This window comes from Saccopteryx leptura, chromosome 4 (assembly GCF_036850995.1).
Source record: "Saccopteryx leptura isolate mSacLep1 chromosome 4, mSacLep1_pri_phased_curated, whole genome shotgun sequence".
NCBI lineage: Eukaryota > Metazoa > Chordata > Mammalia > Chiroptera > Emballonuridae > Saccopteryx > Saccopteryx leptura.
Window position 1 is genome coordinate 117930402 of NC_089506.1, and position 25303 is coordinate 117955704.

General features: G+C 43.1%; 2 protein-coding genes across 4 annotated transcripts in view; one reads left to right on the plus strand and one right to left on the minus strand.

Moving 5' to 3' along the window:
- Nucleotides 1-8268, minus strand: part of PROSER1 (proline and serine rich 1) — a 33883-nt gene extending 25615 nt beyond the window's left edge. For 2 of the 3 annotated variants that reach the window (XM_066381094.1, XM_066381093.1), the window contains exons 1-2: nt 7485-8268; nt 570-635 (exon numbers count right to left, since the gene is read on the minus strand). In XM_066381094.1, coding sequence (XP_066237191.1) covers nt 570-635; nt 7485-7529 — 111 coding nt within the window. In that variant the 5' untranslated portion in view covers nt 7530-8268. The remainder of the gene's footprint in view (nt 1-569; nt 636-7484) is intronic. The other variant, XM_066381092.1, reaches the window with a different exon arrangement.
- Nucleotides 8269-8580: 312 nt separating this feature from the next.
- NHLRC3 (NHL repeat containing 3) lies at nt 8581-23850 on the plus strand. Its single transcript, XM_066381095.1, has 7 exons — nt 8581-8825; nt 9593-9745; nt 10169-10316; nt 16428-16628; nt 18866-18957; nt 21387-21499; nt 22960-23850. Exons 1-7 carry the CDS (start codon nt 8742-8744, stop codon nt 23210-23212), a joined length of 1044 nt encoding a protein of 347 aa, XP_066237192.1. The 5' UTR covers nt 8581-8741; the 3' UTR covers nt 23213-23850.
- Nucleotides 23851-25303: the final 1453 nt, after the last annotated feature.

Consider the following 25303-nt stretch of genomic DNA (forward strand, 5'->3'; position numbering starts at 1 on the left):
AGCAAACTCTCCCTTAAGTTAGGTAAAATGTTTTTCATTAAACCACCACTGGTCTTCTGGCAGTTACAGAATCTATTTATTAGACACTGTAATTTTTTTTTGGTTACTGCTAAAATTTCTACTTACTGGCTTCATATAAGAAAATATTTCACCACTGATTCAAGTTTTCTTTCATAGTATGGGATGAATTTTACAATTATTGACTTATAAATACTACACAAAGTTGAGTGTGCTTACCACTAGAAGTTTATATATTTATGCGTGATATTGTGCCCAGAATGAAAAACATTTCGAACTGTTATTTTTTAGACACTGCATTTTAAAATCATGTTACCACATGATATTGTGATGAAAGAGAGTATGTTTTTAAAATACCCAAGCTAAAAAAAAAAAAATACCCAAGCTATAAATTCTACAAAGTTTTCTACCAAAACAGAAGGCTTCTGAAGTTCCTGAATACTGCAACAAAGAAAAAGCAATTCTGACCTTGACCAGCAGGTAAATAAACATGAACCAGAGCATCATGTTAAAAAAAAAAAAGACTTTTGCTTCAACAAACAGAGTAATACCTGTTCACTGGAGAAATATCCGTGCACATATTCAATTGCTTTCAATTTGTATTCTGTCAAAACAGCCTGAAAAACAGAAAAACAGCATTAATTAACCCTTTGATAGTACGAACGTTCATGTAAGTCCTCGTACCTCCTTACCATCCAGAGTACGATCAATTTATTTTAGAAATGTGTAAGGCAACATTAAAAAAAGGCAAATGTATGTTCTTCTTGTTTCCATAAATTGGTTATCAAACAAACATGATTTTAAGTTAATAAAACTGTAACTGGAACTGATTTCGATTTTTGGAAAAAAAACAAACCAAAATAACTCACTCCCAGGGGTCAGCGAGCATGAAAAAAACTCACCACTTCAAGGGTTAATATATATAAACAGAACAGTAATAAGCATACAGTAAAAATGTCTAAGCAACTCAAGACAGTGGAAGACCTTCTTCAGCCCAGTATGCAGAGGTGGCTAAAGTCACTGTGGTGACAGGACATTCTACCTTTCCAGGTGCCATGCTGTAAGGAATACACTGAGACAGCAGGAACACGTCCTGGGCCTTCCTACTCACTCCTACAAAAAAGGGAATAAAACTGTAATAGATAAGGTTCAACATTAATAGGAATTATGCATGGAATTTATGTAATTAAAGAGTTTCAGAACATCCCAAATTCAACCAAGTTGTCATTTTTAAGATTGAATGTATCAGCCTGACCGGGCAGTGGCGCAGTGGATAGAGCGTCAGACTGGGATGCGAAAGACCCAGGTTCGAGACCCCAAGGTCGCCAGCTTGAGCGAGGGCTCATCTGGTTTGAGCAAAAGCTCACCAGCTTGAGCCCAAGGTCGCTGGCTCGAGCAAGGGGTTACTCAGTCTGCTGAAGGCCCACAGTCAAGGCACATATGAGAAAGTAATCAATGAACAATTAAGGTGTTGCAACGTGCACAAAAAAAAAACTAATGATTGATGCTTCTCATCTCTCCGTTTCCTGTCTGTCTGTCCCTGTCTATCCCTCTCTCGCTTTCTGTAAAAAAAAAAAAAAAAAAAAAAGACCGAATGTATCTGACATTACTCATCTGTCAATTATTTATTCAGCACCTGTTATGTACGTCAAGGTTCCTGACATGATTTCTATGGGCATATGAAAACTCAGTGAGCTAGAAGGCTCTGAATTCTATCTACACACTTGCCACACTGGTGGTGTGGATCTTGAGGGGCACTTGAATTACCCTGAGCACCTCCTTACTCATAAAAGGGAATGCCATTCATTACCCACCTCAGTTACTGTGATGATTAAATAGTCAATAGTAGATCTGACACATAAGAGGTATTCAGTAAATGACAAGTCCTTTCCTCATGTGGCATCATCAAACAAGGGGAATTCAGAGAGAAGTCCGGTGGCCTTGACCCAACACTATCTAGAGCTGAAGCCAGGTATGCTCTCCTTGAGACTATTCGTTATAGATGAATAGTCTCATAATTTGGCTACTAATCTTTAAAAATCAACCAATCATTTTGCTTTTACTATAAAACAATGGTATCTGTACTTTCCACATACCTTTCTGCTAGGAAAAAATACTATGACAAGTCAACTAAGAAAACATCCAGGATGTTCAGTAATCTAATTTTCATTGAAAAAGAAAATGGCATTCTGAATAATATACTCTTGGGATTTTGATTATCATTCTTGAACAGTCAAAAGCAAATTTCTAGACAAAATGCTGAATTGTGTTGATGCTAAGATATGTCTCAATTCTTTCATCAGTGCCTGAGAGACCTAGTTGTATCCCTAGGCACAACGACACAACACTCTAGAGTCAGACTGCCTTCATTTGAACACTGGATCACACCCCTCTTCTTTACCCCCTTCCCCACTTCCTCCCTGGATAACTGACCTAACTAGCTAACCTCACGGAAACTAGGTTTGCATCTGTGAAATGAGTATAATACCTACACCTCTCAGGTTGTTAGGATCAAATCAAACAGCGCATATAGCACAAGGAGAAAGTGCTTAGAACAGACACATGAATAGTAAGTACTCAAAAATTATAGCTATTATTACCTCCTTTTTGAAGAATAAATTCAACATTGCCTTTTCCCCTACTTTCTTCCTCCTTCTTACTGTCATCCTACATGACTTTGATTTAAATGACAGTAGGGACAACCAGTATGACCTATGGTGGCCCTCAGGAAGATTTTACCTGGTTTAAACTAACAAAAAGTCTTAGAATAACTTTTAAAAACCAATAGTAAGTCTCATATTCGGGTATGGCTATATTTTTTATCCCATTTTAGTCAATGTAATGCCAGTGGTGAAGGCCAAGCAGGTTCACATTCAATTCAGGCAGACAGAGAAACTGCAGAGCTGGAAAGCGTTGGGCCATTCCGTTTAACAGAGTCTTGCAATGCTGGACAAGCACACAGGCAGGGGAAAACTGCTTCTCAAGCAAGCAGCAAGAATTGCCCCTCACAGTGGCAGGCAGGCAGGCAGGCAATCCACCATGCGCAATCAGCAATCCCCCTGAGCGCAAGCACCCATAGCCTTACATGGGCCATACACACATCATTCAGCCACACACTTATGCACCCAATCAGCTGGTAAACCGGCAAGCAAGCCTAACACAGCTGTGCCACAATTCACCCCTTTCGGGTTGCTTACTTCACAATAGGCACATTAGGCCCTGGCCAGTTGGCTCAGTGGTAGAGCGTCGGCCTGGCGTGCAGGAGTCCTGGGTACGATTCCCAGCCAGGGCACACAGGAGAAGCACCCATCTGCTTCTCCACCCCTCCCCCTCTCCTTCCTCTCTGTCTCTCTCTTCCCCTCCCACAGCCAAGGCTCCATTGGAGCAAAGTTGGCCTGGGCGCTGGGGATGGCTCCATGGCCTCTGCCTCAGGCGCTAGAATGGCTCTGGTTGCAGCAGAGCAACGCCCTAGATGGGCAAAGCGTTGCCCCCTGGTGGGCATGCTGGGTGGATCCCGGTCGGGCGCATGTGGGAGTCTGTCTGACTGCCTCCCCGTTTCCAACTTCAGAAAAATACAAAAAAACCCCAATAATAAATAAAAAAAATAAAATGACAACTACAAAAGTGCCTTTCAATCTCCCTGAGCAATCTGCCCAAGGAGTTAACTGAAAGCCCGCCTCTAGCCCCTCACCCCATGGTGTCACCCATCAAAGGTGAGGGGCCTCTATAGTCCAGGGCCATGTCCACTGAAGAAAGTGATCTTGGTGCATCTCTGCAGCTGGGTGAGAAGCAGTCCATGACAGACAGCCTAGCTGTCTGTGCCAATCACCAAGGTAAAACATTCATTGCAGGCAATGCCAACACCTGCTGCAAATTAGAAGGGGACCAGTGGATTGCCAATTTTACATGGGGCATCTGGCCCCCACCCGTCCCTGTTGGATGGGTCTCTTGCCCTTCCCCCTATTCAAACTGGGACAACGGGTCACAGGGATCCTGCAACCTGAATGTCAGCCATTTTCTTGACATATGCTGGGGCTATTGGCTTCCCCCACTTTTTTAGCAGCTAGAACCTCTGTTCTGACTCAAGTTGCTGTCAAAGCTCCAACAAGACTTTATTTAGGCTTGCCATCTATTCAATAATTTCTCCCTATCTGCCCCGGCCGCAATCAAATCTACCCACATCTGTGTTTGTGTAACTTTCATAGGCTAGTTTCTTGTTAGTCATGGGGGCAGCAAGGGCAGCAGCCCTCACAGCCTTACAGTCCATCTCTGTTCTGGCGAGCATAATGTCATCCCTATGTCCCACAACCGCAGCAACTAGGCTGCCAAGGACACCACTAACTCCATCAGCTCTGCCTGGGTATAGGACTGGACCACAGACTGCTCCACCACCTGCGGTGGGGGTTGTGCCTGTCCCTGAGGGACTCCTGGCTGCTGGGTCTTTACCTTCTTGGTGACCACAGGCCAGGCTCTGAGTCTGTGGATAGCAGTTGCAGCTTGAACTTCTTCCTCAGAAGAGTCGGATATACCTGCTCCCGGTGACTCAGAGCCACTCCACTGGCAGGAATGCAGCTCCGTCTTCTGCACCTGCTTTGGCTCCTGCCTCGTGTGGCTGCTGACTCTTAGCCTAACTGAAACTGGAGCTCCTGAACCCACAGTTGTTTTTCCAACAGCTATCACTGCCAACATTCAGCTTCCATGGCAAACTGCAACTTGTGAACCCGCAATTCCTTCTCCAGAGACCGGTCCAGTTATGGGCGCCATTGGTGCTCAGCCTGCATCTCACACTGCAGCTCTCAAACCCAGCTGGTCTCATTCTCCAGCGCTTGCTCCAGTTTCCACTGTCATTGTCACTCGGTCTGCAGCTTATCCTGGAGCTTTTGACCTCGCTCAGCTTCTCACACTGAGCTCCTGGTTTCTTCTCACATAATTGTAAAAAAAAATGCCTAGCCCACGGTCCCCAACAGAAGAGACACTGGGAACAGCCACCCCTCTATTCCACCCAGAGGCTCCATACCAACCTGCTCTGAATCCTGCCAACTACGCCAGATATAATGCCAGTGGCCGAGGCCAGGCAGGCCCGCACTGGATTCGGGAAGATGATAGAGAAACTGCAGAGCCAGGAAGCATTGGGTTGTTCCATTTAATAGTCTTGCAACAGTGGACAAGCACACAGGCAGGGGAAGAAACAGCAAGAATGGCCCCCCACAGTGGCAGGCAGGCAATCTGCCATCCACAATTCCCCTGAGCTCAAGCACCCATAGCCTTACATAGGCCACACACACATGGTTCAGCCACACACTCATACACCAATCAGGCAAAGTGCTTGAAGCCAGTAAACCAGCAAGTAAGCAAGCCTAACACAGCTGTCCCACAGTAGACTAAGACAATACTGATGCATCTAATTATTTGGCCTGGACAGCACCAGACATTTTGATCACAAACCAGAAATAATGACTTAGGTTGCTTATGTGAATGATTTTCATCTGAAAAACTTGCCTTACCCTCTTTATTATTTACTACATAATCTTTTCACAACTTAAGGGAGAGAATACTCAAAGTGACACCCTCTAGCTTCTGAAGTAGAAATTTACTGATCTACCTGAATGCACAAATTACTTTTTCATAAACAGTAACTAAATATAAGCTCACAAATTGGAACAAATTCTAAATACATAGTTAGCAAACTGAGATTTTATTGCAAATTTTTATTACACACTGGGTCTGCAAAAGCAGAAATTTCGTTCAAAAAAGAACATTCAAAACTTTCAAACGTGTAAATTTTACTGCATATTCAAATAAAAAATGCTTTATAAAGAACTATGAAAAAAGCCTGACCATGTGGCGGTGCAGTGGATAGAGAATTGAACCCGAACACAGAGGACCCAAGTTTGAAATCCCGAGATTGCCAGCAGAGCGTGGGCTCATCCAGCTTGAGCACAGGGTCGCATGCTTAAGTGTGGGATCATAGACATGACCCCATGGTTGCTGGTTTGAAGCCGAAAGGCCGCTGGCTTGAAGCCCAAGGTTGCTGTCTTGAGCAAGGGGTCACTCGATCTGCTGGAGCCCCAAGGTTAAGACGCATATGAGAAAGCAATCAATGAACTAAGGTGCTGCAATGAAGAATTGATGCTTCTCATCTCTCTCCCTTCAAGCCTGTCTGTTCCTATCTGTTCCTCTCTCTGACTCGGTCTCTGTAAAAAAAAAAAAAAAAAAAAAAAAAAGAATGACGAAAAACATTCTACTTTGCAAGAAAAAAAGCACTATAGGCCCTGGCCGGTTGGCTCAGTGGTAGAGCGTCGGCCTGGTGTGCAGGAGTCCCGGGTTCTATTCCCGGCCAGGGCACACAGGAGAAGCACCCATCTGGCTTCTCCACCCCATCCCCCTCTCCTTCCTCTTTGTCTCTTTCTTCCCCTCCCGCAGCAAAGTTGGCCCAGGAGCTGAGGATGGCTCCTTGGCCTCTGCCTCAGGCGCTAGAATGGCCCTGGTTACAACAGAGCGATGCCCCAGATGGGCAGAGCATCGCCCCCTGGTGGGCATGCCGGGTGGATCCCGGTCGGGCGCATGTGGGAGTCTGTCTGACTGCCTCCTCGTTTCCAACTTCAGAAAAAAAAAAAAAGCACAGTACAAAGGCAATTTTTTAAAATATAATTTCATAAGCTGAAACAAACTAAGCACCAGAGCACAAAGTAACAAATCTTTTCAAGTCAGTGAAAGTCTACAGGTATGGAAACTTGGAGGAAATTGCCCGGAAGTTCTAACCAAAGAACTGCTAATTAGCATAACAATGTCACACTAAGTCCTTCTAGTTCTAATTATGTAAAATCATATTTTCTGTGCTTGAGGTAGTAATGCTGGCAGGCTACATTCCAAAATACTTGCTGTCTGATTCATTCTGGGAGGTAGGCTACAAACAGAGGCCTCTAAAAGAACAAAAAAGTGTAAAGTAGGAGAAAAAAAGCTTTGCAATTCAAGTTACTGAAGCCCATTCCTAAGAGTACGACTTTAAAGCTAAATGCCACTTTTCATTAAGGCACCAGCTTTGTCCGGCCCAGGCAACTGTGTGTGCCAGCCAATTCTGAGATCTGAAAAACCTGTCCTAATAATCACCATTAAAGAAACGTCCTTAAAATATATTATCTCTAGTTCTCCGTGTCTTGTTCCTGGAAGATCGGTTCAGAAAGAGTAAATTACTTATCCAGAAGTACATAGGTATTAACGATCTGCAGAGCCAGCTTCAGAACCCAGGGCTCTTAGTATTAAAACATGCACAATACTGCATCGATGTTCAAGCGCTACCATAATTCCTATTTGTATCATGAAATGGATGAAGACGTTAAGTCCTGCGCTGCATGCTAACATCCCAAACAGTTTTGCAACCCTAAAGGCCGGCTATTTTGCACGAAGAGAATAAACCATGAGAATTTGCGTAGCTCAGAGTGATTGAAGAAATTAAATGTCATTACCTTTCTAATTTCATCCAGAACCATTTCAAAGGACTTTTTGTCCATCTTGGCTACTCTCTCGACGTGATTTTACAGAAAAAAAGACTTTCAGGAGCAGGAGAATGGATGCGAGGAGGTAGACTGCTTAAAACTCCGGAGAGGAAAATAAATCTAAAAAATGAAGACTTGCAAACACCTTTTTATTAAAAAACAAAAGCCGGCCAGGAAGCCTCAGGTCACTTTGCGCTGAGTCCGCAGGGAGATCGGGTTCGGGCAGCCGGGTGCGCGTCGGGTCCCCGCAGCTGAGGGGCCGGGCCTCGCAGGGGACGGTCGCCCGGCCGCGTTCCTGACGCGGCGGCAGGGAGAGCGCGGTCCCCGCGCCCCACGCCCGGCGGCGGCCGGCGAGCAGAGGTGCCGGCCTGCCTGCACCCACGAGCGCTGGCCTGCCGGCGCTCACCGCCGCGACCCTGGCCGCAAGGCTCCGCGCGCGCGCATCCCCAGCAGCAGCGCCGGCGTCCGGGGTTCGAGCTCCGCAGGCCAGAGGTGGCGGGCGGGCAGTCTTTGTTACCGACAGCCACAGCTTCCGGGCGCGGGCCGGCTGCCAGGCAGCCCCGGAGACGCGCGGAGGGCCGCGGTCCTGGGGCAGGGGGCTCCGGAACCCCGCAGGGCCAACGCGGCCGGGAGCCCTCCCAGTTCCCCTGCAGCGCCCACCGGCTCCGGTGGCGGGCTTTCGACGAAGCCCGCCGCGCCCGAGTGAACTCCACGCCGCAGCACTAATTTAGGCCACTCTTTCCTGAACGCCGGCGGACGGGTCCTGCTGGGGAAACATAGGTGTCCAGGGCGCACGCCTGAACACCTCGGAAGCGGATGCGCAGGAAACCCTCCGCGGAACCGGGAAGTTCTTTTCTGAGGGTCACACCCTGGGTCTTGGGTGTGTGTGAGCTAGCTGCGGAGGGGCGGGTCTTCATTTCCAAAGAAGGGACGTCGAGTCGTTGTGGCATCGCGATGGGCTTCCTAACTTGGACGGACGGAGGACCTCGGCATAGGACCGCTCTTCCCGGGGGGCCGGCTGGGCTTGGTCACTGGGTCAGCCCGAGGGCACGTGACCTGGGGGCGGGGACCGGGAAAGCTGTGGGAATCCCAAACTGAGTGTCTCGTTTTTCCATCGGTTCGGCCCTCCCATCTGGCCATAGAGGCTGGCGCGTCGGAGAAACGGCGGTAGAAGGGGGTACCGTGCGGCCCTGGGGCCATCTCGCTGACCCCGCGGGAAGCTTCGCCATGAAGAGACTCTGGCTCTGCGCGGCCGGCGCCGGCCTTTCTCTCGCGTTTCTGGTTTTGCATTCGCGTCTTTCGGGCCCTTCGGTGAGTGGAATGGGGCGGAAGTGGCTGTTTGGAGTGTGGGGACCACACTTTTGGGAGGCGACGCTTCCCCCTGGAGTGGAGCTGGTGGGAGTGCTGGCACCGGGGAGCGGAGCCCCGTGGGACTGCCCCGTCCCTTGCTGAATGCTCGTGCAGGCGGGCCCTGATCTGTGGGTTTTCTGCGTCGGGATGGCGCTGAGGCGACGTCGTGAGTCCCACGGGGCCTCCTCGGGGGTCTGCCGCTTGCCCGTGACGCCCGGGGCGACCGGGAAGGGGAAGCGCGGGTGCCCTGCTCTGCACAGTGTTGTCGGCGTTTTCCCAGTGTCTTGTGTTCGGGTCCCCATCGTGTCATAAGCGCGTGCTATGTTGGTCTTCTGGTGAGAAGAGGAAGGCTTTCGAGAGGGGAAACTGAAGCTAATGGCCCAATTGCAGGCTCACCTAAGTGTTCGGAGCACGTTTAAGGTTGCCTGGGCTATGGTATTCGGTACGTTTTGACTTAACGGCGTCCTGAAATTAGGATGGGCTTACCAGCATGTAAGTCGAGGACCATCTGTAACACGATGTATTCCCTTCCTTCCCAGCTATCCCTACATCCTCAAATAATTTTCAGATACTTATTTTGATCGCCTTGGTCTTTAAACGTGTATAAGCCCATGTCTTTCCTATCATTTCTGATCTCTGTGTCAGGTGTCACTGCGTGCTTAAAAGTAAGATTTTTTTTTTTCTTTTTTTAACCTAGACTGAATCTTAATCTTCTGGTTTTATTTAAGAATTTAAGGGACTCTATTTTCCAAATTTCCTGGAGAACTAAGGAGAGTCTTTACCGGCTGGATGTAGGTTGGCCCAAGCGTTCAGAGCGCTTCACTGGAGCAACGTTTTGTGTTGCAGTTGACTCCCTGAACGGACTGGTTTACGTAGCCCAAGTAAGTAAAATTGGTTTGTTTTTTTTTTAATCTACGAACACAAAGGAAGCAACTGCGTGTTTTATTTTACCATCATGTTTATATCCACCCCATTATGGAATTATTTTAATTGCTTTCAAGTGAATATATAACTGAATTTGAAGAGATACTAATTTGTTAGGTTTCGAAGCTTTTTTTAATTGATTTTAATTTACTGTGTTAACATGGATTCAAGTGTCCCACTCAATATAACAGCCTCACCCCCACTCTCCAGTCCCCCATTACACCCCTTTTACCCCCCTCCCCCGAACTGCCTCCAAGTTGGGTTTTTTAACATTAGTAAATTCCTTGATTAGCCTTCACTTTGTGCTTCTGTCTGCCAAAGTAAAGATGACTTCCTTAAAGCTGATTGTGTCTAAGCAATTATTTTTTGTATACCTTCAGAGAGGGGATAACATCCAAAAGGTATTAGTATTCACAGAGGATGGATATTTCCTAAGAGCTTGGAATCACACAGTTGACACACCTCATGGTATGTTTGCAGCCAGTACACTACATGAACAATCCGTCTGGATCACGGATGTAGGAAGTGGTATGTCTACAAGTATCTATTAAATTATCTTGCTAGAAATTACGTTTTTGCCTATGTGCTTGCTTGTACATTATAAAATCAGAGTTGCTGGATCTAATTGCAATTTCTTTAATGATTCATGAAATCATTTGTTTTTAAACCTATATTGTATTTCTGTAGAATTAAGCCATATAACAGGGAGGTTATCATTATTATGATTGTTACCTTTAAATTGACAAGTCTTTAAAAAAATTTTTTAATTACAGTTTACTTTTAGGTGTACAACATAGTGATCAGATAATCATATATGTTACAGAGTATTCACCCTGATATTTCCAGTACCCAACTGGCACCACACATAGTTACCCAGTATTACTGACTGTATTCCCTATGTTGTACTTGATATCCCTGTGACTGTTCTGTAACAACCAGTTTTTACTTCTTAATCCTTCACACCTTTCCTTTAGTCCCCTAAACCCTTCCATTCTGGCGTCACCACTGAGGTCTCTGTGTCTGTGAGTCCATTTGAATTTGTTCATGTATTGAGATCCCATATGTAAGTGAAATATGGTCTTTCTCTGACTGACTTATATCACTGGGCATATTACCCTCTGGGTCCATTCATGCTATCAGAAATGGTAGGATTTCATTCTTTTTTTATGGCCGAGTAGTATTCCATTGTATAAATATAGCACAACTTTTTTATCTACTGGTCCATTGATGAGCATATGGGTTACTTTCACATCTTGGCTATAATAAATAATGTCTCAGTGGCCCTGGCCAGTTGGCTCAGTGGTAGAGCATCAGCCTGGCATGTGGATGTCCTGGGTTCAATTCCCAGTCAGGGCACACAGGAGAAGCAACTATCTGCTTCTCCACTCCTCCCCCCCTCTCCTCTCTCTCTCTTTCTCACACTGTCTTCCCCTTCTATAGCCATGCCTCAATTGGAGCAAGTTGGCCCCTGGCACTGAGGATGACTCCATGGCCTCTGCCTTAGGGGTTAAGAAAGAAATCGGTTGCGGAGCAAAAGAACAATGTCCCAGATGGGCAGAGCATCGCCCTCTAGTGGTCATGCCAGGTGGATCCTGGTCCTGGGGCATGCAGGAGTCTGTCTCTGCCTCCCTTCTCACTGAATCAAGAAATAATAATAATGCTGCTGCAGTGAATATAGAGGTGCATATATTTTTCAAATTAGTATTCTGGGTTTCTTCAGATAAAAAACCACAAGTAGAGCCTGACCAGGCTGTGGCACAGGGATAGAGCCTCAGACTGGGATGTGGAGGACCCAGGTTCAAGACCCCGAGGTCACCAGCTTGAGCGCAGGCTCATCTAGTTTGAGCAAGGCTCACCAGCTTGAGCCCAAGGTCCCTGGCTCAAGCAAGGGGTCACTCGGTCTGCTGTAGCCCCCAGGCAAGGCACATATGAGAAAGCAATCAATGAACAACTAAGGAGCCACAATGAAGAATTGATGCTTCTCATCTCTCTCCCTTCCTGTCTGTCCCTATCTGTCCCTCTCTCTGACCCTCTCTGTCTCTGACACACACACACACACACACACAGATACACACCCAAAACCCACAAGTAGAATAACTAGATCATAAGGCAGTTCTATTTTTAATTTTTTGAGGAACTCTCATACCGTTTTCCATAGTGGCTGAACCAATTTGCATTCCCACCAACAGTGCATGAGGGTTCCCTTTTCTCCACACCCTCTCCAACACTTGTTTGTTGATTTATTGGTGACAGCAATTGTTAACAGGTATAAGGTGATATCTCCTTGTGGTTTTAATTTGCATTTCTCTGATGATTTGTGAAGTAAAGCATCTTTTCATATGTCTATTTGCCATCTGTATGTTTTTTTAGAGATGTGTCTGTTCAGGTGCTCTACCCATTCTTTAATTGGATTGTTTATTTTCTTGGTGTGGCGTAGTGTGAGTTCTTTATAAATTTTGGATATTAACTCCATTGGTTATATCCTTGGCAAGTATTTTCCATTCAAGGTTGCCTTTTTGTTTTCTTGTTCTTTTTTTTTGACAGAGATAGAAAGAGAGTCAGAGAGAAGGACAGATAGGGACAGACAGACAGGAAGGGAGAGAGATGAGAAGCATCAATTCTTTGTTGTGGCATCTTAGTTGTTCATTGATTGCTTTCTTATATGTTGTGCCTTGACCAAGGACTACAACAGAGTGAGTGACCCCTTGCTCAAGCCAGCAACCTTGGGCTTAAGTTGGTGAGCTTTGCTCAAACCAGATGAGCCTGTGCTCAATCCAGCGATCTCGGGGTTTCAAACCTGGGTCCTCCGCATTCCGGTCCGGCGCTCTAACCCCTGTGCAACCACCTTGTCAAGCATCTTTTTTTTTTTTTTTTCATTTTTCTGAAGCTGGAAACAGGGAGAGACAGTCAGACAGACTCCCGCATGCGCCCGACCAGGATCCACCCAGCACGCCCACCATGGGGCGATGCTCTGCCCATCCTGGGCATCGCCATGTTGCGACCAGAGCCACTCTAGCGCCTGAGGCAGAGGCCACAGAGCCATCCCCAGCGCCCGGGCCATCTTTGCTCCAATGGAGCCTTGGCTGCGGGAGGGGAAGAGAGAGACAGAGAGGAAAGCGTGGTGGAGGGGTGGAGAAGCAAATGGGCGCTTCTCCTGTGTGCCCTGGCCGGGAATCGAACCCGGGTCCTCCGCACGCTAGGCCGACGCTCTACCGCTGAGCCAACCAGCCAGGGCGTCAGGCATCTTTTTTGGTTTCTTTTTTTGATGGTTTTCTTTGCTATGCAAAAACTTTTTAGTCTGATATAGTCCAGTTGTTTATTTTTCTTTTTTTACCCTTACCTGAGGAAATATTGAATATATCAGAAAAAATATTGGTGAGCAAAATGTCTGAGATTTTGCTGCCTGTGTTTTCTTCTGAGAGTTTTGTGGTATTGAGTCTTTACATTTACAGGTAACTCTTTAATCCATTTTGAGTTTATTCTTGTGTATGGTCTACAAAGCTGTTTTAGTTCCATTTTCTTTTTGTATGTATCTGTTCAGTGTTCCAATGCCATTTATTGAATAGGTTATCTTTACCCCATTGTATATTTTTGCATGCTTTGTAAAATATTAACTGACCATAAATGTGTGGGTTTATTTCTGGGCTCTCTGTTCTGTTCCATTGATCTATGTGTATGTTCTTTTGCCAGTACTAGACTGTTTTGTTTACTATGGTCCTGTAGTATAGTTTGTTGGCAGGTAATGTGATACCTCCAGCTTTCTTCTTAGGATTGCTGTGTTTATTTGAGGTCTTTAGTGGTTCAATATCAATTATTGGATTATTTGTTCTAGTTCTATAAAATATGCCATTGGTATTTTGATAGGAATTGTGTTGAATCTATAGATTGTTTTGGGTAGTCTGCATATTTTCTGTTTCTCCTTAATTCAGTATTAAGAGATTATATTTTTCCAGGAATTTAGCCATTTTTTCTGTATTTTTATTTTTTTAATTCATTTTTTAGAGAGGAAAGAGAGAGAGAAAGAGAGGGAGAGAAGGGGGGAGGAGCAGGAAGCATCAACTCCCATATGTGCCTTGACCAGGCAAGCCCAGGGTTTTGAACTGGTGACCTCAGCATTCTAGGTCGACGCTTTATCCACTGCGCCACCACAGGTCAGGCCCCAGATTTTTCCATTTTTGTCATATAATTCATAATATTCTATTTTATTTATTTCCACTCTTGTCATTATTATTTCCTTCCTTCTGGCTCACTTTGGGCTTTTTTGTTGTTGTTTTTCTGGTTCCTTTAAGTGCACGGATTGTTGCTTGAGATTTTTCTTCATTCTTGAGGTGGGCCTGGGCTGCTGTGGTTTCCCTAGGACTGCTCTCACTGTGCTCCCTGATACTGGGGTTATCGTGTTTTCACTTTCATTTGTCTCAAGGTATCTTTTGATTTCCTCGTTAACCCATTAATTCTCGAGTTATTTAGGCACGATATGTTTGTGTTTTTCAGTTTTTTCTTTTGAAATTAATTTCTAATTTCATTCCTTTGTGGTCAGAGATGTTTGATATAATTTCAGTCCTCTTAAATTTATTGAGACTTGTTTTTGTCCTAACATGTGGCCAATCCTAGAAAATGTTCCATGTGCACTTGAATGTATATTTTGCTGCTGCTTTGAAATAAAATGCTCTGAAGATACCAATTAAATCTATCTGAGCTATTGTATCACTGTTTCCTTGTTGATTTTCTCTGTTTCCAAGTTCTATCCTTTGATGTCAGTGAGGTGGTAAAAATCCCCTACTGTGATTGCATTGCTGTTGATCACTCCCTTTATGTCCACCAAGATTTGCTTTACATATTTAGGTGCTCCAATGTTGGGTTGTGTTCTCTTGTGGAGTAGATCCCTGTATCATTATGTAATGTTTTTCTTTGTCTCTTATTCAACTTTTTTTTTTTAATATTTTATTTTTAACTTTATTCAGTTTTTTTTTTTAGAGAGAGAGAGAGAGAGAGAGAGAGAGAGAAGGGAGAGGAGCAGAAAGCATCAACTCTCATATGTGCCTTGGCCAGGCAAACCCAGGGTTTTGAACCGGCGACCTTAGCATTCCCAGGTTGACACTTTATCCACTGCGCCACCACAGGTCAGGCTACTTTTTTTTTTTTTTACAAGGACAGAGAGAGAGTCAGAGAGAGGGACATACAGGAGCAGAGTGAGATGAGAAGCATCAATCATCAGTCCTTCGTTGTGACACCCTAGCTGCTCATTGATTGCCCTCTCATATGCGCCTTGACCATAGGGCCACAGCAGACCGAGTAACCCCTTGCTCGAGCCAGCGACCCTGGGTCCAAGCTGGTGAGCTTTGCTTAAACCAGATGAGCCCACACTCAAGCTGGCGACCTCGAACCTGGGTCTTCCGCATCCCAGTCCAACACTCCATCCACTGCGCCACCGCCTGGTCAGGCTTATTCTACTTTGCTTCTAAAATCATTGTAGCTCCAAGAATTTTAATATGTGAGAAGACAGGAGTGGTTTCAAAAGATCTGGTCCCTAAGGGGAAAAAGTTAACCCTTTGAGTAGTGAGTTTTTTTATGCTCACTGACCTCTGGGAGTGAGTTTTGTTTTTGTTTTTTTTTCTTCAAAAAATGAAATTAGTTCCAGTTCCAGTTTTATTAACTTAAAACCATGTTTGTTTGATAACCAATTTATGGAAACAAGAAGAACATTCATAAGCCTTTTTATAATGCTGCCTTACACATTTTTAAAATAAAAAGTTTTGTTACAATTATAGTCTGGATGGTCTCAAGAGGCACGAGGACGTATATGAACGTTTGTACTACTCAAATTAATGAGTCGAATTTTTAATTTGTTTCCACTAGGAGAAAATGTAGTTTAAAAAAAGTCTGTATTATAGAGAACACTTTTGTTAACCTACTGAACTTTGAGATCTGCACATGAATGCATAAAATAAGTTTTTAAATACGATTTTTTTCCAATTCCATCTTGATTTCCTTTTACAAGTAATGCTTACTCAAGATCATAAGGTTAAATGGAAAATGGTGTACTAATAATTTAATATGAGCTTTATGTTTAAGGAGTTAAGTTTTTTAGTCTTATTTATTTAAATTTAGAATCTACTTACTTTGGAGTACCTGAGGTTTGGCTATAACTAAAGAGGAAATTCAGATGCTTGTCAAATATAACATGTAACTGTGTGAACCTGTTAACTTCTTATTGCTGTTTAATGCTGTCAGGTTTCTGTTTTTAGCTTACAGTTGGTCCTTGAACAACATGGATTTAAACTGGGTGGTGGGTCCACTTCATGTGCAGGGTTTTTTTCAATAAATACTATAAATTATTTTCTCTTATGATTTGCTTAATAAGCATTTTTTTACCTTTATCATAAGAATATAGTATATTATACATATATACAATATGTGCTAATTGACTGTTTATATAATCGATAAGTTCTGGTCTGCAGTAGACTATTAGTAGTTAAGTTTTTGGAGTATTGAAAGTTACGTATGATTTTCGACTCTGCCAGAGTCAGTGCCTTTAGCACAATCTTCCTCTACCCTTTTATTCAAGGGTCAGCTGTACTGAAAAATACAAATGTTTGTTCAGTCGTTATATTAGTGAAATGTGTGTGCTTGTCTTTGTAGGATCCTTTGGTCATACTATTAAAAAATACAATTCCTTTGGTGATCTTGTTCAAGTCTTGGGTACTCCAGGCCAAAAAGGTACTGGTTTGAATCCCCTGCAGTTTGACAACCCTGCTGAACTGTACGTAGAGGACACAGGAGATATTTACATTGTGGATGGAGACGGAGGATTGAATAACAGATTGGTCAAGCTGTCCCAAGGTACAGGGCTTAATTTTATATGGCATTATATAAATACATTATTTCATAAATTGGATTTAATTTACTTGATACTTCATATAATGGTATAACTATTGTATATGAATTTGTGTAAAGACTTCAAGTGTATTACTAGGAAAAAATCAGAACAGATATGTGAGATGGCCAATAACAAATGATTCTGTTAATGGATTTGCTTATTGTTCACCGAAAGCTAGGTGCTTCCCTTGTAATGAACTGGAGGCAGTATGAGAACTTACCGTGGGCTCAAGCAATAAGTGGTTAATTAAGGATTGAGCAGTCAGAAACCTGGCATCCCAGAGCTGAGATGTCACACAGGTTGATCAGCAAGTGTTTTAGTGAATTCCCTCCTCAGTAGTATCCTAGGTGCAGGTCTGTTACAAATGAAACAGTTTGCTGCTTTGTGGTATCAATTGTTAATAAGATTAATAAAATTGTAAAATAAGATAAAGAGGAGAAACTACTGTTGACTGGAGACGTAGGGTGAGAGTTTAAGAAGGGACTAGTTCTTGCCCTAAACTGGTTTTCATGGGAGAAGGGTGGGTTGTAAAGAGCCTTTGTCACACAAAGTCTACAGGTGTTAATAGCAGGTCTTTAGTAAAGGAGCTTAAGGATGCACTTTTTGAATAGTAGAAAATAAGATTTGGGATATTCTTGAGAACTTATGTTGAAAGAATTTCCCAGGGCCAAGAGACCAGAGAAAGAGACCAACACTCCAGCATTGCACCTAGAGTTTATAAAGGAACTTACACAGGAAGCCCATTCAGGGAGGCAGCAGGGTAATGTGGGTATCCTCCAAGCTGTGTGGCAGGTGCTAAAGAGCTACACAGAACAGGCAGGACGAACGAGGGGAAAGCCTCACTTGTTTGCCAGGAGCAGGGAACTGTCTGCTTCAGGAACCAATGTGCCTTGGAGCATAGGGGAGGGGTCTACCAGATGGTCTCTGACAGGGTTATGAGAACCAGTCTGTGTTCTTGGCCAGATGTAGCTCTGGTCAAGCAGCTGTCACGTCATGGAACAGCCTTTCCTCTGTAGCGTATCTAAGGATTTAAAGACATAATTGCCTATAAAGAGTCTTTGATGTTTTTTAATAGAAAAGTGGTATTATAGAAGCAAAGATTTTACAAGATAAATATTATTTCAGGATATATTTGCAGTAAGCTCTGTCACGTGGATGCTGTGTAGTTAACTGATCACCTAGTAACTGAATTTGGTTGGTGATAGTTAAAGGAAGATGAAGTGAGAATAAAGTTAGAACCCAAAAATCTCTCTGAAAGAAACAAGCAAATTTTGGAGACAGATTGAATATAGGTATATTAGTTTGTGGCTGCTGCAACAAATTGCTACAGATTGAGTGGCTTAAACAGAAATTCATTCATTCACTCCTGGTTTTGGAATCCAGAAGTCTGAAATCTATAGAGCAGGTCATTCTCCCACTACAAGCATAGGGGAGAGTCCTTACCTGCCTCTTCCATCCTCTGGTGGCTCCAGACATTTCGTAGCTTGTGCCAGCATCACTCCAGTCTCTGCTTCTATCTTCACATGGCCTTCTTCCCTGTGTCCCTCTTTTCTCATATAAGGACACCAGTCATCATGTCTCGGAATTCCTAACTGTATCTGCTAAGGCCCTTTTTCCAGAAGGCCACATTCACAAATACTGAAAGTTGGGACTTGGACATATCTTTTCAGAGTGCCATTGTTTAACCCCGTACAGCAGCGGTTTTCAACCTGTGGGTCGCGACCCTGGCGGTGGTCGAACGACCAAAACACAGGGGTCGCCTAAAGCCATGTTTTGGTCATTCGACCCCCGCCGGGGTCGCGACCCACAGGTTGAGAACCACTGCTGTACAGGGTAATAAGTGAGACTATAAAAACATAATGCGAATATTTAAGTTCAGAGGAATGGTAATAGCAAAGAATGGTAACTGCAGAGATTAGTTGGCAAGGGGAAACAGTTTAAGAGGTTGACATGAACCCTAAACAATGATTTTGAGTGATGCGAGTTCACATGGAGATATTCATTAAAGAGGTAAACTAATTGCTTGAAACAGAAGGAATGTTTTTGGTAAAGCATAAGAATTAGGCAAATGGGTATATAAATAGTAAGGAGTAGGGTTATAATTGAAAAGTTTGTCTGCATCCTGTGACATAAAATATAACACGTCAATACACAAGGTATTCTATATGTTGCACTGACCATGTATGTTTACCGTTTATAGATTTTATGATGCTTTGGTTACATGGAGAAAATGGGACCGGGCCTGCTAAATTCAACATACCTCACAGTATTACAGTAGATTCTTCTGGTCGGGTAAGAATATGGTGTCATTGTGTCTAGATATGTTTGTATGGATGTATGTATATCTGGGCTTGTACATATGAATCTTAGTGCACCTGTGCATGTCTGGACATCTGGATATGCATTGTGTTCATGGATGTATGCATCTGGGTATGTCTGGACAAGACCTCTGGGGCTGGTATACCTAGCATACTCTCTTAAAATGTTTGAGTCCTATAATGAGGGGAGTTTCCAAATATTAAGAAACAAGCAAAATAGATTTCCTTTTCACTTAAAGGATAGAAAGAACACAAAATGGAGCAATGAAGTTACTCTCCTCCTAGGAAAACTAGTTTAAGTATTCAAATATATTTTTAATTCTAGTATTAAACAAAGTTAATTCTAGAATGCACTGATCAAAAGAGAGACAGAAGAGGTTAATCTTGGAAGCTTGAAAAACGGAACCACCTAGCCAACTTTTGTTTTTTCTCCTGCACTCTGTCTTAGGAACAGAGAGCTTTAACCAGCAAATTGCAATTTATTTCTTAGTTTTTCACCCCTATCAACTGCCACTTGTTTTACTTTTGTACACCTTTAAACATACGTATTAATTTTGGGAGGTTACCTTCCTATAACCAGACCCCACCTCAAATGTTTTATCATTAGTTTCTTCTGTTTTTCTATAATAGCCTGGAGTTCCCCAGTAAGTCACTCTAACAGAATGATTTGATTGTCTCCCCTAAGAGAGGGTAAGCTGCACGACTCAGTACACATACTGAATTTTGCTTACACTTTAGTGCCTAACATGCAGTTGTCATCTTATGAATCTTTGTGAAATGACTAAGTGTCCTGGTGCACAGTGGATGGATCAGAGTATCTTGGCTTCATGCCATTGGGCGTTTAATCCATTTCCACTTCTTATGCTATGCTCAGCAAGCAGGCTTCTGGATTATGCTTGGCTTCCAGTTTGACAAAGTGAGAATGTTTTGATCTTAAATTTTTCAATTATTTCCCATTATAGATAGGGAAGATAACTGAAGATGTGAACTTTGTGTGTAAATTAGGAACTAGAAAATTGGAACTAACTATTCTCTTTACTGGAAAAGAGCAAGATCAAGTTTCTGAGCATGTGAGACCTAAGCCCCGGTAAATTCACTGTCTTCTGGAGAGGCCTTGCAGATCGTTTGATTGGACACTCTGGTATTATCGAGTGATGGAAAATCAGTTATTTCTGCATATTTAGTCCCAATCTTAGATACCAAACTGTATTTCCTATTGGTCGCTAAGACATTAATCCTCAAATCAGTTACCTTACGTAGGGATCAACAGCCTTTCTCAAGTGATGCAATAAGTCTTTGTTTCTGATTGGAGATGAATTCAGTGGCTACCAAAACTCACATGCATTGATAAAGATACCCTGAAAAAAAGTCCCTGAATCCACAAACCCAAGAAATCCAAAGATCTGGAAGGGAAGAGGAAGAGGCCAGCAGGGTTGGCCCACCCTTGCATCCATTCTTCGTAGCTCTCAACAACCCTAGCCATGTGTCATTAAACATGATCTCACTGTGTATGTGCCATGGGTTGTATACATCAAGTACAATACTTGAAATGTCATTTAGAATGGACCTTCTTGTCTAAAAACAAGTTTCCCTAATAACTTATTACAGTCTATAGCAAACCTACTCTCATTATTTATGTGTTATTAAAATCTCCCAAGCTTCCTCTTTAAGGGGTTCAGCACTTTGGCCACACTTCAGGAAAAACCAGGCAGAAGTTTCATGATACTGTAGTATGAATGAGTACCTGCCTTCTCCCCAGCCTGAGGAACTCAGGCCCCTCTTCTCTGTCTCGGTTTTTTCACCTGGCCCAGGAACCAACAATTTGGCAGCACTCAGTGACAGTGAATGTTTGTTAGGGAAGTGAATGAATGCTATTGCTTCAGTATCTCCAAACCCTCTGCATTATTAGAGTATACTAATTTTTTAGTTACAGTATTTAAATGTTTAGTCCAGCCTGACCTGTGGTGGCACAGTGAAGAAAGTGCTGACCTGGACTGCTGAGGTCGTCAGTTGGAAAACCTGGGCTTGCCTGGTCAAGGCACATATAGGAGTTGATGCTTCCTGCCCACCCCCTTCTAAAATGAATAAATAAAGTCCTAAAAAGTATGTTTAGTACAGCAGACAGAGCATTATGGTTCTTGGGTTGAGACAGATGGTCATGAATGGTTCTTCCACTCCACTTGTTGCATGCTCACTTCAAGATATTGTCATTTTTTCTGAACTTTAATTTCCTATCTGAAAATTGGGCCTTTAATGACCTTACTTGGGGATCTCTAAGTACTAAAGGAAATAATGTGTGTGAAATTAATGAAAGTAAAAATTCTCTCTCCTGTCCCCTCTCTTTCCTTTCTCCTCATTATGCTGTGGCTCTTTTCCAGCAAACACTTATTTTTGGTCTCTCAGGTGTGGGTTGCTGACCGAGGAAATAAAAGAATTCAGGTGTTTGATAAAGACACTGGGGCGTGGTTAGGAGCATGGAATAATTGTTTCACAGAAGAGGGACCTTCTTCAGTAAGGTAACTGCTGCTTTTTATTTTAAAATGCTTGTTCTGTTTGCTTTATATGAGGTTCTCTGAAAAGCTAGCTGAAAGTTTTAAATATTTATTATTAATTTTAAGCAGGGAAGGAAAGGAAGGGAAACAATTATGCAGAAGACATGTAGTCATCTTTCAAACTCCAGGTATACTGTGTGACCCCAAGTATGTGCAGCACCTTCTCTAGACATTTCCCTCAAGATGCATTTGGTCAGTTTGTAAACACAGAATGAAGTGAAAATCTTGAGTCTGTCGTGTCAGACACAGCTTACCTTCATGTTGTAGAGTACTGGGACAATGTTATTTTGTCTTAATTTAAGCTAATCTTTGGCTAGGTCTACCATCACAAATCTCTTGTTCCCATATTAATAGAATTAGATCAATTTAAAATTCTCTTTAAAAGAACCCTTCAGGCCCTGGCCGGTTGGCTCAGTGGTAGAGCGTCGGCCTGGCGTGCAGAAGTTCCGGGTTCGATTCCCGGCCAGGGCACACAGGAGAAGCACCCATCTGCTTCTCCACCCCTCCCCCTCTCCTTCCTCTCTGTCTCTCTCTTCCCCTCCCGCAGCCGAGGCTCTACTGGAGCAAAGATGGCCCAGGCTCTGGGGATAGCTCCCCGGCCTCTGCCCCAGGCGCTAGAGTGGCTCTGGTCGCAACAGAGCGACGCCCCGGATGGCAGAGCATCGCCCCCTGGTGGGCGTGCCGGGTGGATCCCGGTCAGGCGCATGCGGGAGTCTGTCTGACTGTCTCTCCCCGTTTCTGGCTTCAGAAAAATACAGAAGAAAAAAAAAAAAAGAACCCTTCAACACTCATTCTGGCCTTCTCTCTGAGCACATCTTATTCTTGCTTTCAGTGACCCTCCCATGCCTGTGGTCCCTGCTCTAAAAACCCTCCATTAAGTACACCCCCTGACTCAGTCACTCTGTATCTCTTGACCCTAGCAAGGTTTATCATGGCCTCTAAAATTACTTCTCATTCTGTATTTTCATAACTGATTCTCCCACTTGACTATAAAGGCAAGAAAATAGAGATTTGGGTTTCATGCTCACAGCCATATTCTTGGCACCTAAGTAGTGTAGGCATACTAGGAACTCAGTGTTTGTAGAATAAATGAACAGATCAATCAATTCAGCAGTTTGGTATATCAATTCATATGTGAAATTCTGTGTGATATCTCTTTGCTCCTTTTTTTGTTTCTGTGTGTGTGAGTGAGTGTGTTGCATTATAAATATATTGGAGGCAGTTAAAAACCAACCCAGCATATTATAATCTAGAAAATGTGCTGCAAATATTTGTCAACCAGAAGAGCTGCTAAACTTTGGGCAGGGAGAATTTCTAGCAGGTAGTTGCCTGCTGTTTAGCACTGTCGGGGATAAAAATGTTGAGAAAATAAATATTTATGTTAATTTTACATAAATTTATTATGTAAATATCTTTCTCCTTAGATTTACTCCTGATGGGAAGTACGTGATTGTGGCGCAGCTGAATCTTAGCAGGCTCCTGTTTCTAGCAGCACCCCCAGTAGGGAACATTGGCTCTTGTTCTGTGATAAGCTCAATCCAACTCGCAGATCAAGTTTTGCCTCATCTCTTAGACATCAGTGGAGAAACCGGAGCAATCTATGTAGCAGAAATTGGAGCAAAACAAGTGCAAAAATACATCCCTTTGAGAAGCTACTTCCCTTTATTCCATGTATGATGTTTCTTTCCCTGGAGATCTTTCAAGTGAAAGGTCAGATTCTCAAATTCATTGTTAAGTGCTTAAAAATAATATTCCAGAGCAAGAATTCATCTTTGTATTTTTACATGATCTAGTATCAGAAAATTTGTTTTTATGTCATTAAGAATTATATGTTGTGTTCCCATTCTTATGACTTAATTTTACTTGTAAATGTATAAGGAAATTTCAATGAAAGAAAAGTAACAAAAAAAAGGTCAGAAAGACGGACTAAGATTAATGTGTATTCACAAAATGCTAGGTCCTGAAGATTTAAAAATGAAGAGACAGGGTTTGTCTGTGTAGCTAACAGACACCATATTAATGGCAATTCCCAAGAGTGGTGGGACTTATGGGAGGTGGAGTATTGCCTTTGACTGACAGAACCATGAAGACTTTGCACAGGAAGTCAACTTGAGCTCCATCTTGAAAAACTGAGAAGGAGAAAACCAGTGCAGTCCAAGTAGACAAAAGTTATAAACTTCCTGTGAACTCAGGTAGGCTTTCTTTGAAAAAAGCTTCACTTATCTTTGGTCATTTTGTTGTAAGATACTTAATCTCAACTATTAAATGTAAGAATAAAATGGCTAGTGTCTAAGCACTTTACCAAAAAGGATTTTTACAAATAACTGGAATTTTTTTTTTTTTTCTGAAGCTAGAAACAGGGAGAGACAGTCAGTCAGACTCCCGCATGCACCCGACCGGGATCCACCCGGCACGCCCACCAGGGGCGACGTTCTGCCCACCAGGGGGCGATGCTCTGCCACGACCAGAACCACTCTAGCGCCTGGGGCAGAGGCCAAGGAGCCATCCCCAGCACCCGGGCCATCCTTGCTCCAATGGAGCCTCGGCTGCGGGAGGGGAAGAGAGAGACAGAGAGGAAGGAGAGGGGGAGGAGTGGAGAAGCAGATGGACGCTTCTCCTGTGTGCCCTGGCCGGGAATCAAACCCGGGACTTCTGCACACCAGGCCAACGCTCTACCACTGAGCCAACCAGCCAGGGCAACTGGAATGTTTTTTGAAGGGAGTTTTAAAGATAGGGCTTCTCCTCAGTGCCTTCTCCTTTTTTCATCTTTAACATGAACTCACTTCATTCCTAACAACTGTCTACCTCAGATAAATTTTAGAATGATTTATAGGGGTATGTGTGCCAAACACTGAGCTACTAAAATGAATAATTTCCTGCATTTCTATTACTACATCTTTTTTTTTTTTTTTACCACTGTGGTCTGAATACTGGCTTTCTATTTAAGACCATTTTTTTCAGTTTGCTATAGTTTATTCTAGATTGTGATGGAACCTTGCCATGTTATGCTCTTTCAGATTATTCTTCCTTTGCCCTTCTTTCAGCCTTCCTCTGTATCCTAATGTTTTAGTGTAAATTGTGTAGCACATGAGCAATCTGGAACCAACTGTCCTCATCACTATTGACTGGGGCCTGCTTTCCAGACCTCAAGAAACTCACACTTTTTTTGATGATTGAATCATATCTTGATGGAGTTAGGAAGGTGATCTACCAACAGGAAATGCTGTCCAGTGTTCCAAGGTCATTGATAAGTGTGTTTGTACCACTGATCAAGCTATCTGATCTTAAATGAGTAGCCTTAGTTTTCTGTTCAATAAAATGTGAACATCGTTGTTGGAATGCTGTGAGGATCAGATGTGCAATAGGTCCGTGTGTGCCCTTTGAAATCTGTGATAGCTCCAAGTACATTATGAAAGGTCCTTTTATACTTGACATTTACCTGGAATTAAAAGGTTGGCCTGAATTTTCCATTTATATCTTTTATCAAAACATATCCCTGTGTGAACATTACGAGGTTTAGCCAATATATATACTATAATTAGCTGATTTGGATGAAAGATAGCAATTTGAGGTGGTATTTTGCTGTTGTTCTGTTTCTGATCCAGGGCAAGAAGTACAACTGTCCATTTGTACGAATGCAGGTTAGGTAAACTGATATTGTCATTTCAAAAATATTTCATTTTGTTTTATACCATATTCTTATATAATATTGAAAATATTATCTGTATCTTGCTAAAAACATTTTATCAGCATACTAAGCAATCACGT

Coding starts and splice junctions, on each gene's coding strand:
- NHLRC3 (XM_066381095.1), top strand. CDS start 8,742: ATGAAGAGACTCTGGCTCTGCGCGGCCGGCGCCGGCCTTTCTCTCGCG. Junction 10,317..16,427: donor GATCACGGATGTAGGAAGTG/GTATGTCTACAA, acceptor TTGTCTTTGTAG/GATCCTTTGGTCATACTATT. Junction 21,500..22,959: donor GAGGGACCTTCTTCAGTAAG/GTAACTGCTGCT, acceptor CTTTCTCCTTAG/ATTTACTCCTGATGGGAAGT.